General features: G+C 39.5%; 1 protein-coding gene across 5 annotated transcripts in view; it reads right to left on the bottom strand.

Moving 5' to 3' along the window:
• Positions 1-17,492, bottom strand: part of LOC121166309 (inositol polyphosphate 4-phosphatase type II-like) — a 329,961-nt gene that overhangs the window by 287,030 nt on the left and 25,439 nt on the right. For 4 of the 5 annotated variants that reach the window (XM_040995445.1, XM_040995448.1, XM_040995446.1 and 1 more), the window contains exons 3-4: positions 12,250-12,368; positions 10,056-10,172 (exon numbers count right to left, since the gene is read on the bottom strand). In XM_040995445.1, coding sequence (XP_040851379.1) covers positions 10,056-10,172; positions 12,250-12,368 — 236 coding nt within the window. Of the gene's footprint in view, positions 1-10,055; positions 10,173-12,249; positions 12,369-13,925; positions 13,945-17,492 lie in introns of those variants that run through there. The other variant, XM_040995450.1, reaches the window with a different exon arrangement.

The following is a 17,492-nucleotide window of genomic DNA, read 5'->3' as shown; positions in this document are numbered from 1 at the left end:
TCCTTCCATGCTGTCTGTATTCATATAGACAATCACTGAAGGCTGGTCCCTCACACCACCTAGGCATAATCACTCCTGCCCCACATCCATATCATTCTTCCCAGCTGGCACTTGTTCATAATGGTCCCTCCCTTGGTTTCTCACCCATTCCTCTGCTGTATCTATACACACAGGATAGCTATATATATTTATTATGTAAATGAAAGCAAAATGTACATATAAGCCATTTTCATTATTAGCTTTTCAATGGCTTAATATCATTTTTGAAACATCTTGCTGGTCCCAGTCATGCAACACCTACATTCTTTCAAGCACACACTCCATTCAGAGCTCCAGATCACAACATTCTTTTCTTTTTGGACAAGGCTTCACAACATCCCTTCATGTGGATGCACCAGAATGTATTCACAATTCCTTTATAGATAAGCTTTCTGTTTCTAATTTTGCAATATTGTAAGCCAAGCTATTACAATACTGTTTTAAACATCCCTAAGGATTGGTGTTTTCTTTTTCTGAAGTCAATACTAGGAATATCTCTGCTAAATCAAAATGTACCCTTACAGAGTTTGCTTTTTTTTTTTTTTTTAAAGATTTATTTTTATTATTTTTTATTGGAAAGGCGGATATACAGAGAGGAGAGACAGAGAGGAAGATCTTCCGTCCGATGATTCACTCCCCAAGTGAGCCGCAACGGGTCGATACTATGCCGATCCGAAGCCAGGAGCCTCTTCCGGGTCTCCCACGCGGGTGCAGGGTCCCAAAGCTTTGGGCCGTCCTCAACTGCCTTCCCAGGCCACAGGCAGGGAGCTGGAAGGGAAGCGGGGCTGCCGGGATTAGAACCGGCGCCCATATGGGATCCCGGGCGTGCAAGGCGAGGACTTAACCACTTGCGCCACCGCGCCGGGCCCCAGAGTTTGCTTTTAAAAATTTTATTTTTATTGGAAAGGCAGATTGAAAGAAAGAAGGAAAGATGAAATGATCTTCCTTATGCTGGTTAACTCCCCAAATGGGAATCCAAAGCTGAGAACCAGGAGCTTTCTCTGAGTCTCCCACATATGTGCAGCATCCCAAACACTTTGGCCATTCTCTGGTGCTTTCCCAAGTCACAAGCAAGGAATTAAGAGTTAAGATCAGAAGTGGAGCCGCCAGGACACAAATCAGCATGTATATAGGATGACAGCACTTGGAAGTGGAGGATTAGCCAGTTAAGCCATTGCACTGGACCCACCCTTACTTTTAATTTTATATCTACTAGCAGCTTGTTTTAAAATTAAAGAAAAGATATATAACAATTCATTTTTCTCTCATATCTCTGGCAACAATTATATTTACAACTTTTGGCTTGAGGATTTGGCTGTGGGTAATATCACTTGGGACAGCTGAATCCCATACATGTCCCAGTTATGTCCCTGTAATACATAGCCGAGACATGGGTTGAGTTCATGGCTTCTATTCTAACTGGAATAGCCTGACTGTTGCCACCTGCTTGTCAGGAATCCAACCACTTCAGGAGCCAGAGCAAGTTTTCAAATCCAGACATGGCATTACAAGACACAGTCCTCCTAACTGCTAGGCCATACATCTGCCCTGCTCATTTTTTTTTCTTTTTCCATTCTTCTCAAATTAGAACTCTTCATATTTTATAGTGATTACAAACTATTTTTCATATTTTTCTGTCATTTAAACCTTTTATTCACATTGTATATTGTTTTCATTACCAGTCATAAATTGCTATTTATGCCTGCCTGACCTTCCATCGTTCAGAAAACTTCCTTGTTTCCCACCCCTAAATTATGCAAATGATCTGTCAGATTATTTTATGGGCATTTTAACATAGTTTGATTTCTACATTGACTTGCTCTACATGAAATATATTTTAATACACATAATATGATGAAAGTATTATTTTCTTTCAGATGAAGAGTTACCTCATCAGAACTTTTTTCATAACTAATACATTTATTACTTATTAAATTAAAACCATCTAAATCATTACTTGTCAGGTCCAGAACCTTGCTCTGGCTTTGACATTCTACATCAATTCTCCACTTGACTATTTCTCTGATAAAACCCATACTTTTTTGTAATGCTTTCCTTTCCTTAATAATCAAGTAATTTTTGCTATTCATTTAAAAAAGTAACTTTGGTTATATTTTGATACTGTTTTCCCCATAAACCAGAACATTTTATATAATCGTAACCATTCCTCTCCATAAAAAACAAACGAATTTCATTGAGAATCACATTAAATTTATAAAATGAATTTGGACCATTTCTATTTGCCATTTTCTTTCAAACACAAGGAGTTTTGCCCATTTGTGATGATTGTACGATATACAATGCAAGATTTCATAGCTTTCTAGGTAATAAATACTATAAAAGAAGTTATTGACCTATAAACATTTACTGATGACCAAATAGTTAACCTATTACATTATGATTATTAATTAAATCATTTCAGATGTGATACACAGCTCAATACTATCAATAGAGATAAACATTTCTGGCTTCCAAATTGTGTGTAGATTTTTCATCGCATTTTGTATAGCTATCAAGAAAAAGTTGGGTAATAACAATAACAGTTGGTAACTTAGGGTCCTCTGATGTAGCTTTTAGTTGTCATATTTACATTACCTCATTAGAATATATTTTTATTATATCCTGGTTCTACTTCCTTTTTATATTAAATGTTATAGTTATATTAAATGCTTCCTAAGTAGTGAATTTGGAAAATATACTGATAACAAGTCCAATTTTGCTTTGCTGAAATTCTAGTTAGTCTCAGTCTAACTTTTGCTCACATGGGTGATTTCTTATAAATACTGTTTCACTATCTGTGTGCCTTTGACTTTTCCTAATTCAAGTCTGAATCCAATGGGGAAGCTTCCTACATTTCCATATATTCATATTCCCACTGCTTATGCTCCAATGATTTCCAGAGATTTCTAGTACAACATTCATGTAGACACCTTGTAAGAGTTGCTGCCTTTCACCCTGGCAGCACGATACCAAGACAAACCTCACTGTGAGTATTTCTGCTTCCTTACAGCGAGGGAACACAGAGCCTCATAAAAGTCTCTGAGCAAATACTCTGTAACTTAAATGTTTATAAATAAAACCAATCCCAACCTGTGAACGTGACAGCATCCAAGAAGAAACTCTCTCAGCGTAATGCTATCTTAAAATGCTTAAAAATACAAGTGCTCACTATTCACAACCTGATGAGTGAAAGAAAAAAAAATTCATGAATATTGAATGGAGGTGAGAATATAGGCCGGTGCTTTGTCAGGAAATAAAAGGTAGATCATGCATCTAAAATGAGTGATTAACAGCCCACCTGTAATAACAGAATAGGAAGTGGTCTGACCTAGCTAGTTGAATTTAATTGAAAAAGAGCAAATTAATTTCAATTATTATAATTTACAGTTAAGCATTTTTTTAATTTATTCATTTATAGACGCTCAAATGTGAAAGTTCTCAAACTACAGTTCTGTGGGTTCTTTGAAACAAATATATGGCTATAACATAGCCATTCATTTTATAAACTAAAATACCTTATTCATTTATTCACTCAATAATTAGATTTTGACATATAATGATTATATATATTTATGGAGTGACATGTAATGCACTGATGCATGTTTATATTGTGGAGTAATTAAATAAAACAAATTAAGAAACCATATCACCTGACATACTTTTTCTGTGCCAGCGTCATTTACAATCTATTCCAGCAATATTTAAATATGCAATGACATCTGCTTTAATTAGTCCCCTTCATAGCTTCTTCCTGTTCCTGAAATGTTTGATCAGCCTCTCCCATTCCTCTAACTACCTTCCTCCTTCAGCGTCTATTAGAAGCTCTGCTCTCTCCATCTTTTACAGATTCCCCATATGTCTGACATGCAGCGTTTCTGACTTCACACAGCATCATGATAAGCACCCTCATCTATTTAGTAGTGACATAATCTTCCTTTTCCCTATAAATATTATTTCAATCATAAAAAGAGAATCGATCTCATTTATTTCACAAGTACAGTTCTTATGAGATAGGAATTCTCCTTTTCTACAACTAAACAGTATTACTGCATGAAGTTACCATTTTTTCCTTTTTCTATCTATCTGTCCATCCACGGATACTTTACTTGTTTTAATATTTTCACTCCTGTGAATAATATTTTGATTTCTTTGGATATATATTAAGAAGCTGTGTTTCTGAATTTGTATGGTAACTCTATTTTAATTTTTTGAGGTTGTCCCTTACTATTTTCTACCATGTCTATACTAATTTCCATTTTCATCAACAATGTGATACGGTTTCCTTTTCTCTTCATTCTTCATTTGTGGCTGCCTTTATGATAATGGCCAGACAACAGCTAGTGGGTGACATTTCACTGTACTTCTTAAAAAATACATTTTTTTAATTTCAAAGTTGGACTCCTTTTTACAGAGAGAGAAGGGGAGATGCAGAGAGAGGACTTGCATCTACTGGTTCATTCCTGAAATGGCTGCAATGCCAGGGCTAAGCTAACTTGAAGTTGGGAGCCAGAAGCCTATTCTTGCCCCTCCATGTGGGTGCAAGACCCCAAGATGGCCTTGGGCCATCTTCTGCTACTTTCCCCACTCATAAGGAGAGAGCTGACTGGGAAGTGGAACAGCTGGCACACAAAATGGCACTCACATGGATATTGCCACTTGTAGGCAGATGATTATCTTGCTAAGCTACCATACTGGCCCCTCACTGTGCTTTAATGTGCAGTTAATGGATGACTAGCAGTGATAAACATTTATTCATATTATAGTTTTCACTGCACATCTTCTTTGAGAAAAGTGTTTTCAGCTCCTATGCCCATTCTTAGTTGGGTTATTTGTTTTCTTGCTAATGACTTATTTCACTGGCATATACATTTTGGATTTAGTCCTCTATTATGTGCATGACTTGAAAATATTCTTCCCAAGCTCGGCATGGTGGCCTAGTGGCTAAAGTTCTCACCTTGAATGTGCCTGGATCCCATATGGGCACCAGTTCTAATCCTGGCAGCTCCATTTCCCATCCAGCTCCCTGCCTGTGGCCTGGGAAAGCAGTCGAGGACAGCCCAAAGCCTGGGACCCTGCACCTGCCTGGGAGACCCAGAAGAGCTCCTGGCTCCTGGCTTCAGATTGGCTCAGCACCAACCGTTGTGGTCACTTGGGGAGTGAATCATCAGACAGAAGATCTTCCTCTCTGTCTCTCCTCCTGTCTGTATGTCTGACTTTGCAATAAAAATAAATAAATTTTTTAAAAAGAAAAAAAAAAAGAAAATGGTCTTCCCAAATATATGAAATGACTTTTCACACCATCATTTTCTGTGCTGTACTATCTATTTTGATGCAGTCCTATTTATTTATTATTTATTTTGCTACTTATGTCTGTACTTTTGGAGTCACATCTAAGAAATCTTTGTCCAAATAACACAGAGCTTTAGTCGTATGTATTCCTTTCGAAAATGATTAAAATGATCTTCTTACTGTTACATAGTCAATGTTTATTCCTGCAAACACTATTTTTTGGTGGACAGTGGGGAAGTATCAAAATATACACTTTCCTCCATTGTGTGAGTGCAAAACAAAAACAGAAACATCAATAAAATCCCTTAGATGATACAGAACAAATGGTGTGTTAGCAGCACAGAGAGAACAGGGCTATATGAAACATCGACGAGCTGTAAACAGCAGCACAGAGTGTAATGCTTTCTGTGTGAAGCATGGAGAAGTGATGATAAAGGAGACCATGATGGAAACACAACACATGTGTTTAGAAAATACTGAGGAAAGAACTTAAACACATACTAGTTCTGCTTCTGCTTAAGAAGTAAAAAAAAAAAAAATCCAAGAGATAATCACCCCTGTTTTAACACGGAGAAGTCAGTTAACCTACAAAATTCTAACTTTTGTAAAATGCATTAGAAAGCTGAGGACATAAATAGAGGAAATGAAATTGATTTAGCACTCTTCCCAGACCTTTCAACTAAAAAGAAAAAAAATAATAAATAAATAAATAAAAGTAGAACTACCACATAATCCACAATCCCACTTCTTGCTTTTTATTCAAAGTGATGGAAATGAAGTTCTCTTAGGCGTACTGTCACTCCAATGTTTCAGGCAGCACTGTGCATAACAGCAAAAACGTGGACAATTTAAACACTCATCAGAGTTGTTAAAGAGCCTCTGGTATACAGATAAAACTGGAAAATTTTGTCTAGGAAGTTATACTAGAACTGAATGCCTTGGGCATATAACATGTCTGATGTTAAATTTTTATGCATTCTTGATAAAGTTACTTTTTCTGGAACTCGAAAATAGAGCTCTTGGTAACTAATGGTAAAAATAAATAAACAATATGAAAAAATATTCATTATCCACTCTATCCTGAATTCCTTCCTATGAGGTAAACACTTAACAACTAAGGGATATGAATTTTTTGTTGTTGTTGTCTAACCCAGAGCAAAAGGAACGAGGTCAATATGCACCTGTGTGGAGCAGAAATTCAAAGTTTTACAGTGGACGAAGCCATTTTGTGACTGAATCAGGTGTCTGCACATGTGTCAGCTGTTCAAGGAAAGGGGAGATAAGGCAGGATGTGGATGTTGCTTGTCTTCCTCTCTTGGCTGTGAGTCATCCAGACTCTCCAGTTTCCCAGTTTGAATCTCCCAGGGCTGAATACTGTAAATCACGTTCTAAAAATGCATGTGTCTCCATTTCAGTTTCTTGTCATTCTAAAGTGGAACATTTAACCAGTATTCGTCCACAAGACATTGACCTTGATGTTAGAACTTGAGCTTTCATATCCTGGCAGTGGGCTTTGATTTGAGGACGTTAAAGTCCCCAACAAACAGCTGGATGTCAGCGCAGCCTGTTTTGAGAAAAGGATTTCATCTTGGAAAAAATGAGTAAAATGTAATTTTACTCCTAATAACGGCATTATCCATCCTTTTCCCCCATCCCACTTCCACATGTCAAGCGTTATCTATCTGTCTGCCACAGAGGAGAGTCGCTGCAATGGGAAGGAGTATGATGAAGGATGGAGGAGGAGGAAACAATAGTCATTCTAAAACAACGGCTAGACTTTTCTTCGTTACTGTGATGATTAACTGCACTTCTACTGAAGTTACTAAGATAATCAATCTTAGGCTCAGCTGTTTAGAAGAATACACAGATAGATTCATGAAAGGCATGAGGAAAGGTCATTTCATCTCTAAAATCCAGTTTTGCTAATAAGTGTTTAAATGCATATGAAATGAGAAAGGAACACATTTATTTGCCTAGTAATTCCACATATTGATAAACCTAACAAGAATACACAAACAAGTTAGTCACCTGACTCAACTAATTAGTAATCAACCAGTCATAAGATCTGACTGTGTTCAATTGGAAGTGGCCAATAATTTTCTGAGACCAAAATACTTAAAGTACTTTTAACTACATGCACAGCAATTATTAATCTTCCAATACATAAATATTCATAATTACTACATATGATCATAAAATGTTTAAGTTTGCATAATTCTAAATTCAGTTTAAGATATTTGTAATCTCTGCTCAGCCACCCCAGAGAAAATTTCAAGGGGGTCAGAATATGTCTAGATGTCCAAGGGTACCAGTAGCACATTAATGAGCTGTATTTCTATTTACACTTCTATCACCAGAGCTAATTGTTAGTTATTTTTAAGGAAAATGTCATGAATTAATTAACGGCACTTGGTAAATGAAAGCTGGTTGCATTTCTTAAGTATGCTCAAATTTCACAAGCGTTATTTCACAGCTTACATTCAAGATCATTTAATATTTTCATAGGATCACACTTCTGATGCAGGAACAAAATCTTTAGAAGACTTCAAAGAATTGGTTTCCAGAAGCAAAGTCAACAAAAGAGTATAATTCGTGAGTAAGCTGATAGTTCATCTCTAGAGCATTGATTCATGTCTACATTTTAAATGAAAATAGCTGAAGGACAGAGAGATACTTAACTATTTAATATTTCTAATTTTGATTTTTCTAAACATTTCACAGACCCAAAATATAGAACCACATTTTCACGTGTCTACCATGGTATCCCTGCACGCTGCCCTTTCAACACTCCGTCCTATGTAGTGGATTGTTGGAAGACTGGATTTAACAATTGTGTTGCAGAACATAAAATCCCATCATCACTTGTTCTGATTTTCCTTTCAACCTGGTCATTTCTCTGCTGTGTTTTCTCAGCACAGCTTGTCACCTTTCACACCACATCTATTTGAACCACTGCTCCAAATCTGGGTTTGTTCCTTTTCCTTCCTCCTGTCTTCTCTGAAAGAAGGGGACCTTGTCTTTAATCCATTGTTCAAACACAGGTTGGATGTCCCTGTCACATTCTATTCCTTTTCTACAGTTAACTCAAAAGTCAAGGAAAACTGAAAAACAATGGCAACACTCCTAAGCATTTGCCAGCTTTAAAATGGCATGTTGCCTCTTTTTCAATGAAGTCAAAACAAATGTGGGACTGCTCAGGAAAACACAAGTTAGCTGGTGATGAAAAAAGCCTCGGTTAATATTACCCTCTTTGGTAGTCATCGTAAGATAACAGCCAAAATAATAACAGTATAATGGGAGCTGCCTAGACTTGCTCATTCAGTAACAGACTTCTAAACACTTAATCTGTACACAGTGTCACTAAATTTGTGAGGAAACAGAGGCGTGGACAATCAACTATCACAAAGTTAGTGAGCAGCAAGCATGAACCAGTTTAGCCGTAGGGTCTGCCTTCCTAACTGGACTGCAGGTACTACTCTTCTATTGCATGGGTGTGATTGTGCATTTCAGTGGCTGGAAGGAGATCCCTTTGCTGCAACAGGGGTCTTCAGAAAGGGCATAGAAATTTCATATGAAAAAAAAAACAGATACTTTTAAAACCTTTGCATGCAAATAAACTCATAATCCTATTTTCTGTGGAACTTTGGAAGTATGCTCACAGCATGTTTTATTTTACTAAATACTTCACTGAACGTAAGTTACTTCCACCTGTCTTACACATTCAGCACTTTAAAAAAAAAAAAAGTAGAGGAAAGAGAAACTGTCATCCTGAGCAAAGCAGAAATGCCCAAATAAGGGCAGGGTCTAAAACTACATTTCCCCTGTAGCAGGCACAGCATGTTGCTGCAAACCAGCAGTGTGCCTTACAACTTTTCGAGAACCTACTGGCCTACCTGCCATCAAAGCACTGCATATCATAGGCTTCACTGTTAACAAGCAAGTTTCCAATAGTAATGGTGCCTTGAAAATATGAATTAATTCACGTGCATAGGGCAGACTTCAATGAAAGAGCTGCTGGCCCTGGCAGGCCTTTCCCAGGAGCACCTTCTCTACTGTTCAGGAACTGTACAAGTGACCTCTCGAGATAACCCTTCTTTGAACTGTCAAATCAGGAGGAATGATCCTGCTGGAAGAAATTCAAACCAGGTTGGAAGACTGAAGCATTTACCAGAAAAGATCCCTGAGGTTTTACCTAGTTTTCTTGTAAGGAGACCAGCTCAGATTGTGGATGCCTCCTTCCTCCCAATGGCCTTCTCTTCCGGCTTCAGTGCCCATAAAATATATGTATTAGGGAAATCTTTTCCATATACAATGAAAAATGGTAAGAATAGAGCCTTGGGTTAATCACCTATTTTAGACTGATTACAATATTCAGGAAGCTTTGTTTTTAACACTATTTAATCTCTTCCTTTTGTTTTCTGCCCACAAAATTGCCCCTTCAAATCAAAACAACATCAACTCTAAATGTAAACACTAAGATCAAGTTAGCCATTCAGATAAAGAGAAAATCTGTTCTGAAATTACTTACTCCCGATCCAGTGTCAATTTGGCTCAAAATCAAATTAGTTTGAAAAAAGAAAAAAACATGTTCAGCAAACTATAATTATAAAACAAGCATAAACAATGAACACATATCCTCTTTGAAAAATGTCGGTTACATAAAAATCCAAGTTGTGAAAAGCATGAATTCTTCCCTTTCCCAAAGCCAGACAAAGACAAATACTCACGGTGTCATGAGACTTATCCTTGACATCATAGACCGTTAGCTTGATTTTGGTCTCCTCATAGATGGGATACTCAGATGGGAATGTGACACCCGTCAGAAACAGCGGGTCCCTTGTTCCCTGTAAGTACACAAGTAGGCAGCTTTGATTCAGTAAGGCAACAACTGCAGTTGGCAGCATGCAGTGACACCTGAGAAGGCAGAAAGTGTGCCTGAGTGTGTTTTTCTAGGAAATGATTCTACACCAAGAGAGATCTGAACTCCCAAATGTCACTAAAGAACTACAAGGCCTAGGCCCCAAAAGCACTGATATAATAGTTGATAGCCAATTGATCTGGTAGGACCTGCACCATCCTCAGGGCTGTTGATAGTAACTCTTGAGAAACACTTTATTTTCATTATAAGCAAAAGTTGTCAGTATTTATAATACATTTAATACATATATTTGTAATTTATGTAGATAATCTGAGGTGGATTAATCTAATTAAAATGAAGTTATTTTCTCATGCAGAGCCATATGATAACCTTATACTATCTACTTTATTTCCTTTACGTAAGAATTCATGCTAAGCTACACTGGTAATAACCACTTGGTTTTAGATGCTCATCTATAATTTTTCACCCAAACTTACTTGCAAACTAATGGAAGAAACTCTAAATATGATGGATTTGGAACTATGAATCCACTAGCTCAGGATTCAGGGAACAGGACACGTCTCACAGCGACTCGCAATTCATTTTTAAACAGCTGACAGTCAACATTAAATCTTGTATGTGTGGGGGTGGGGGCCAGAGTACCCACTCAAACACAAGGATGTTTATTAGAGTTCTACTAATCTGTTGCCTAGGCAGGTTTCTCACAGCCTGAACTTTTATTCATTGGTCCATTCTTTTATTCAATATTTTTAAAACAGACAAAATTTACAATATGTGCTCTATAAAACTTTGAAATGTGCTGATTTCCTATAATTAAGATAGTAAATCTTATATATAAGTATTTTAATCACAGTTTTAATAAATGGATGCAAACAAAAGTCAATCAATTGACACTTAAAATTCTGACAACAGTTTTAAATTTTTCAGTTAATTTAGACTACTTGGAAAAGCTTTTCATGTCAACTTAACGCTTCTATGATTTTAGCCAAAGTGTCTTTACAAGAATCAGACTACATTAAATTTAACTACAGTGGCACTCTAACTCTTCATAAAGCAGCAATGAAACCCAGTTTCCAATGAGCAGATTCCAGGCTACAGGCAGTATCTGGGTCATTCCCATAATAGACATGACTCAGGCCCAGGCTGAAATCAGTTATTCCACCAACCGCATCAAAGCAGCAGTCAGTTCTAACCCAGCCAGGTCTGGAGGCCGCCTTAGGTGCTCACAAAGAAACTCCTTATTGCAAACAGGGGTGGCTCACAAGTCTAAGAAAAACAAGCAAACCGTAAGGAGTTTAAAGTATACTTTCCCGGCCTCACATGTTCAGTAAGCACCTCTCACTCAGCAGGCTTGTGAAATGTGTGGAGCACAACCATCAGAAAGGAAACGCTTCCTCTTTTGAATGGGATCCAAAACAATAAGGAGCTTCCTCCTGACACATTTTAAATGTGTATTAGTAACAATAAATGTAAATAGGAAATCTCTCATCTGATGAGTAAGAGTTACACCTTTAGCCTTGAAGCACTACAGGTTAGTCACCCACCTTTCTTTGAAAACACAGTAACAGCAGAGAATGGAAAGTTCCCACCGGGGGTGAAGCAGACAGGGGAAAAATGGAAAGGGCAAAAACCCTGAATGTGTTAAAACTCTCAAGGGCACGATACAACTCCCCTTTCCCACAAAGAGGATATTCTTTGATTTTAAAGTGTTATTGTGAGTGGAGTTTTGTTTTCTCCTTAACTTTCTCTACTTTGTTCTCAATTTAGGAATCTGAAAAGTGGAAAATTTTCTCTTAGTATGGAAGAAACCTAAAGCCTTTTGATGAAGATGGCAAGTTCCTCCCCCATTTGTTCATTCTGGCAAGTTACCAATGTATGCCTGATAACATGAGCTGTGTGTTCCTAATGACAGGCGCCTGTAACATAGCACGGTACGGACCATTGTCTAGCTCAGTTCAGCTGTTTGCTGAGGGGCGGGGAGGGAGAGACCAAGGAGAGGCAGAGAGAGGAGAATAATGCCCGCGCTGCTCTGTCAAGCTCACCTCCACAACTTCAGTGCTGGCGTATCTTGTCAGACTCTGCTGAGCAGGGTGTATTACTGAGATCTGCACCACTGTATTCAGTTTCCGATCACGGACAGGAGCCACGAGATCCTTGCATGCTGGCAACCGCAGAGAAAAGAGAAAGAAAGAAGAGAAAAAAAAAAAAAAAGCTAACACCGTATCTCCAGGAAAACTTTCGTCCGGGGATTGAAAGTAGAGTTGAGTTCCCGCACTGGAGGAAATCTCCTGGGACTCTGGCTGGTTTTAAGAGGAAGTCCTTTGGAAGTACCTTACAGAAATAGGAAGTCACGTGCCACGTTGCTGAACCGAGAGTTCGTTTCCACTGACCACATTTGCTCTCATTCAAGGCTTGACTGCTCCGAGGATCCTGACTCTCTAGTGTCATGACTCTGCTCTAAATGAGTCCCTTGGATTAGTCATTAAACTCTGGTGTTTCATATATGTGTGTGGACACAGTAAGTTTATTTTAGCCTTGCCAGGGACGCCGGGTTCTTCACTAACGCTGAAGTGATCAGTTAAATGTTGGCATGCACATGTGAATCTTACCTATACGTTCACTGAAATTGACTTCCTGCAGTCCTACACAAGTCTGGGGCAGAACTCAAAGCAGGAGAGGAAGCTGACAATTTGTTTTGTTTTAGTTTGGTTTGGTTTGATCTGTTTTGTTAAAAAAAAAAAAAAAGGAAAAGGAAAAAAGGCACTGGAATTAAAGCCAAGCTAGAGTTCAAGCAAGTGGAATTAAAGAGTTAAAGATGGGTTAATAGTTGCTGCTGCCACCAAAGTTAAGAACTTTCCCTTGAGCAACTAAGCTCAGGTTACAAGCTCTCTCCACTATACCATAATTACTTGAGTATTTTCTCCTCTCACATATCATTCCTCCAATTTTCAAGAGAATCCAGAAAAACCCTCAATTTTAGCAAACCTAACATCTTTTCTCTTCACTCAATTTCATGGCTGGAAGATGAGCTGCTAAATGCGATGCTGAATGCCCTCATCGGAGGCAGAACAAGTCTGGCCCCAGTGGTACCTAGGACAGACTGCAACTATGGATGGAGGAGCTCAGAGGGATCTTTAGGGCCTGGATTTCTAGGTGAGGGTGTGCTGGGCTGCAAACACCTGTCCCCCCACTGCTGTACCCACTGCAGGAAAGAGGTGCGGTGGGGAACATTTAAGCCAAGTTGTGGCACTGCCTTCATTTGCAGGGCTTCATCCACTGTGACAAAGGTAATATGGCTTTAGTCTGAATCTTGAAAGTAAAGGAAAATACAGATGCAATTATCACCTTTCAATCGCTTTCAGATCATCTCATTTATAGAAGCTGGGCTCAGACGTAAAAAAAAAATTAAAAAGCAGCTTCTTTGCAATAAAACAGATCTATTTGTATTTTAGCCCCATGAGTTTAAACTAGACAAAATTATTTCACTTCCCCTCTTTTGTTGTCAAACTCTAGGAACCTCTCACTCCTGTTTGGCTTCAAAAATACCGCTCCCCCCACACACACCCCTTATTTAAACCATGTCTTTAAGAAAGGCATTAGAGCTTAGAAAAGCATGTATACAAGAAATAGTACCTAGAATGTATTTAACTACCACAACTTTTAGTTCCTCTAGATGTCTTCTTCTATCACAAAAATGTGTTTTGAAATTTTCACTCACAGATCTGTTCAAGAATCTTTAAGTGGCTTCTGTGCACCTTAGGCTAGAACAGCAAGAGTTCCCACCTTCTGGCATTCTGCTAATGGCTTCTCCTTTTGGAACACAACTCTGTGATGACTTATCACCACCCCACAGAATCTATATCTTTAAGAAATACTGATGAAGCTTTCAATGATGTCAACAAGACACCGGAAGGAAGGAAACAGCTAGATTTAAATGTGACTGCTCTTTAGTGGTTCTTTTGATCATTTCTTCTGCTTGTGTTTAATTTAATCACCTGTTTTCTCAGATTTCTACTCAAAGTCAAAAGCTCCTCATTCTTGTTTGTCTTTCACTGTTTAGCAATATTAATGAAACTATTCTTTCAATTTCACAATGGAACCATTTTATGCCCAATGCACACATGTTGCCTGCATGCTGGTCGTATCTGCTGCAGAACATTTTGGGTGCAAGTAAGCCACTTATTCCCTGACTTCTTATCAGATTTGGTTGTGGGCTGTGCTTACTTCTCAGAAGCGAGCAGCTGTTCCCCATCTCATAAGAGCAAATCGCAGACTCACTCCCCATTAAGACAAAAACAAAACAAAACAAAAAACTATTAAACTGAAATAAGCTGTTCATTCCAATCTGTAGAACCCCCAATATTAATGAATGAAAATCAATAAAATGGAACTTTGTCTTTTATTGTATTCTATATCTAAAAGCAGACATAAAACACCATAACGGCAGGTCATTGCTTAGAATACACTCATCTCTTTTCTTCCCAAAGTCCACAGCATGTGCTATTCATGAGGATCACACACAAGATGTTCGGGAGAGATTCTGAGACTCACAGGTTTCCTGAGCTATAGCCTCAAACTCCCTCTCCTTCCTAATACTCTCAGATAATCTACTGCCTGGATTCTCAGTAAAAGTGAAAAGCCAGGACATGGAACAAAAGGACTTTTCCTATGCAAAAATAACCTTTACTAATGTTTACATTACTGTCAAAACTAACCAGTAATTGGTGTTTTATTATCATGAAAAGTGATTTTTAGTAATCCAAGCAAACTTACTTCCTTAAAAACTGTTGCTATTCTAATATTTCTTTGTAAATGCAAAACCAGAATATGAGTTGATATTTTGCATTCAATGAAATCCATAAATATTAAAGATCTAAATATGTAGAAATCATCCCACTACCAAGGTGATAAATGCGGAGTAATGGTATTGTCTCATGAAGTATTTTTCATTGATCACTGTAAAACATAACCTGAATGGAAATTATGTAGATGACAATGGAGAATCTTTTAAAAAATCTCTTTACAGAAAACAAACTATGTTATACCAGTTTTCCAATCACACCACTGCCTGTTACTCAAATAAAACTAGGCCAAGAATGGCTTACCTTATTTTTAAAGGATTTATTTATATTATATTTTAAAAAACAATGAGGGGGCCCAGTGCCATGGTTTAGTGGCCAAAGTTCTTGCCATGAAAACGCCAGGGATCCCATATGGGTGCTGGTTCTAATCCCAAAAGCCCTGCTTCCCATCCAGCTGCCTGCATGCATCCTGTAAAAGCAGGATAGCCCAAAGCCTTGGGATTTTGCACCCACATGGCAGACCCAGAAGAGGCTCTGGGCTCCTGGGTTTGGATTGGCTTATCTCTGGCCATTGCGGGCGATTGGGGAGTGAATCAGTAGATGAAGATCTTCTTCTCTGTCTCTCCTCTTCTCTGTGTTTCTGTGTATTTGATATTGCAATAAAAATAAAATTAAAATCTTAAAAAAAAAACAGAGAGGAGGGGACACAAACACACACACACACATACACATTTTGAGAGAAAGGGGCTAAGAGAAAATATATGCAATCCTTAGATAACTGGAACTGGAACAAGCCAAATCCAGGAGCTTCATGCTGCTCCCCCATGTAAGGGAAAAGGGCCCAATCACTTGGGCCATCTTCCATTGCTTTCCCCAGAATACTAGCAAGAAGCCAGATTGGAAATGGAGCTCACAGGGATTGTGCCATAGCACATATTAGCTTCACTGGCTGCAACAACACTCTGAGCCCAAGTCAGCCTCATTTTATGAGGCGTAGGCCAGGTGTTAGGTGCAGCATTTAAAGCAGCTACTTGCTTGGATCCAACCAGCTTATATGGTGAGCTGTCCCCGGGCCTGCCTGGGCTAAGGGGCTGCTCCCTTCAGGGTGAGTACACTGAGGGGACAAGTCTCTATGACTGGGTAGGTCCTGAGCCCACCCACTGCCCTCAATGGGCAGTGAAAGGGGTTGGGGAGGGGCACGATTTTGGGCCTCAGGTTTAAACCTCCAGCAACCTCCTGGCTGCTGGTGGGCCTCAGGACAGGGCATCTTGATCCCTACTCCAGCCACCACATGCACGTGGTAAGCTGTCCCTGGGCAGCCAGCATGCCATTTGGCGCCAGGCTTCGCCTGCTGGCTGCCCAGTTGGGGAGCTCTGGGGTTTTGGTTCTTTGAATTGCTGCTTAGGTAGCTCCAGGTTGAACCCACTGTGCTTCTGGGATATGAGTCAATCCTAAAGATTCCCAATGACAGTAACTCTTCCTTTGAAGAACTTGTAATCACTTAACAATGCTGAGCACCAAACACCAGTTCATGCAAAAGCTAAGGCTCGGGGCTTGTCCAGCAGGATATCCTATTACCTGACATGATGATGGATCAGCAGAGGGGTCACATTAGGCAGGGCCATGACATTAACTAGCACTCCAGAACCATATCCAGGGGTAGATTCTGTGGACGAAGTGTGGGCCATACCCTGTGGAAATTCTAGCCCCACTGGTTAGCTCAAGAGTTAGGGTGGTGATGGACTAAGCTAGGTATGAGCAAGGAGTCTGCCATCAATCACAGGTAAAGGAACCCGCAACAGTCTGGACTGGTCAAGGCAGCAGCACCCGAATGTGCATCCTAAATAGGGTGTGGGGTGGGCTGGGCTGCAACATTCACCAGCTCATACAAGACCAAATGGAAGGCCAGACTGTGCTGGGCACTGGCCTAATGTGTAAATTGGTAATGGAATGGGATGTACTGGGCAGGACTGAGCAAACCTTAGCCTACAAGTGAAACTAGAAACCAGCATGGAGCACAAGTCATGCCGAGCTAGGCTCTTGCACCTACTGGTCTGTGAGAGTCAGGGACGCTAAGCCACAGTGTCTAAGGCAGAGGCCGGGACAGGTGAGGGGCTGAGTCAAGCTGAGTCAGAGCAACCACTGGCATGCGTGTGATCTATGGCTGGGAACAGGCCTGGTTGGGGAGCTAAGGGGACACCCTAGCTGGGTGGAGGTTCCCACCAAGGGGCGCATGTGCTGGAATGGGGGCTGCATTCTAATCAGGAAACAGTTGTAGTCTCCCTTGGCACTAGTGTGGACTGGGACTGGATGCACCAAACCGGGCCAGACCCCAACACATTTGGTGTCCTGGAGGACCAGGGTAGATGTGGGACAGACTAGGCTAGGTCTCAACCCCTACTGAGCCATATGTGAGCTGTATGTGGGTATGGACGAGCCATGGCTGGGCTGAAACATCCAACAGCAAGAACCAGCTTGGGTTG

Source organism: Ochotona curzoniae, unplaced genomic scaffold (genome assembly GCF_017591425.1).
Source record: "Ochotona curzoniae isolate NIBS_2020 unplaced genomic scaffold, NIBS_Ocur_1.0 patch120, whole genome shotgun sequence".
Classification (NCBI taxonomy): Eukaryota; Metazoa; Chordata; class Mammalia; order Lagomorpha; family Ochotonidae; genus Ochotona; species Ochotona curzoniae.
This window is presented reverse-complemented; position numbering and strand designations above follow the sequence as displayed.